The 1,534-nt window shown below is 36.1% G+C and overlaps 1 protein-coding gene across 1 annotated transcript; it reads right to left on the reverse strand.

Moving 5' to 3' along the window:
* Positions 1 to 226: 226 nt before the first annotated feature.
* On the reverse strand, positions 227 to 1,528 carry LOC118746641 (spermatogenesis-associated protein 5-like protein 1). The gene is made up of 4 exons (XM_036480503.1): positions 1,452 to 1,528; positions 1,225 to 1,393; positions 946 to 1,146; positions 227 to 883 (listed from the first exon to the last, which is right to left on the reverse strand). Exons 2-4 carry the CDS (start codon positions 1,316 to 1,318, stop codon positions 366 to 368), a joined length of 813 nt encoding a protein of 270 aa, XP_036336396.1. The 5' UTR covers positions 1,319 to 1,393; positions 1,452 to 1,528; the 3' UTR covers positions 227 to 365.
* Positions 1,529 to 1,534: the final 6 nt, after the last annotated feature.

Raw genomic sequence — 1,534 nt, forward strand, 5'->3', positions numbered from 1 at the left:
CATGTATAACTCCATTCTTTCTTAAGTCGACTTAGGCGGTTATTGCTTGTGACCACAGAATTAATATTGTTGTGTATAGACTATAGTACAATAATTTAAAAATTTATTTTTTACTTTGTTTTTGCTTATCCATTCGCCCTAAAATATACTAGCCAGAACCATTTTGAAATATGAGTGTTTTTACGCTCTAGAAAATAATTTCTACAACTTCACATACGCGGTTTTGCATTTTGCTGATACGCGGTTTTGCATTTTGTTGATACGCGGTTTTGCACTTTAAACGACGATATGTATATTTTCTGGCACGGTCAAAATGTGTTGGAACAAAATAAAGTAAACGTTGGAATATATTATATCTTATATTATTAAGATTTCGTTTCCATTTTACTTTGAAACCTCGCGTATAGGTTCATCTGACTTTTCGAAAGCGAAGATTTTGAATTTTCCAAAGCAGTAGCAAAATCATTAGCCGTGATTTTACAATCATCATTGGTCTCTTCAATCCGTTGAAAGGCTAACAATGCAGCTTCATTGCACAAATTGCACATATCAGCACCTGTGTATTGTTCTGTGCCTTCAGCTATTTGAGCCAAATTTACATCTCCAGCAAAAGGCATACGTTTAGCGTGTAGCTCAAGAATAGAAATACGCGATTGCATATCGGGTGGTGGCACAAATATATGTTTACTTAAACGTCCTGGACGCAGTAGAGCATCATCGATCATGTCTGGCCGATTACTAGCTGCAACAACAAGTATTTCTTGATTACTTTCATCCGATCCATCAATAATGCCATCCATTTCTGTCAGTAAGGTGGACAGTACACGAACTTGTATATCACTTGAATTGTTTGAGCTGATGGGCCGGCGACCTGCTAGAGCGTCTGAAAGAAAAATAATAATTTTAATTATCTAAAAATTAGTTGACTGTGTAATTTTTGCAAACCCATTTCGTCAAAGAACAGCAGACAAGGTGCATTTTTTCGCGCTGTATCAAATAATCTTGATATAAATTTTTCTGCGAAACCGACGTAGGGTGAGTAAACCTCAGCGCCAGATATGGAGATAAATGTCATATCGGATTCTTTGGATAGGCATTTCGCGAATGTTGTTTTAGCGCAGCCGGGAGGACCGTATAGAAGCAAACCTGGCAAATGATAAATTCAAATTTCAAGGATTAAAAATGAACTAATCGAATTTTTGTTAAATAGGTATAACTATTTACCTTTCGGCAATTTTAATCCAAAATTTCGAAATTTTTCCCGTCTTCGTAGTCCAGCTAGAACGCTTACTTCCAGGGTACGCTTTAAGTTATCCATTCCGCCAATAAATTCAAAACCGTGTTCAATTTTTTGCACAGCAAAGTCGGCAGCATGTACCGCAGCAGGCTTTATCTACAAATTAAAATGAAATTGAGATCTTCCCTAGTGGCATCCAACTAAATTCAATTACCGTATTTAATGCTGATTTTACTAAAACTGCCAAGTCGGATACATTATTTTTCCTCAGTTGTTTTTGTTCAATATTTCGTACAA

This window comes from Rhagoletis pomonella, unplaced genomic scaffold, assembly GCF_013731165.1.
Source record: "Rhagoletis pomonella isolate Grant_MI unplaced genomic scaffold, Rhpom_1.0 Rhpom_scaffold_00011, whole genome shotgun sequence".
NCBI classification, from domain to species: domain Eukaryota; kingdom Metazoa; phylum Arthropoda; class Insecta; order Diptera; family Tephritidae; genus Rhagoletis; species Rhagoletis pomonella.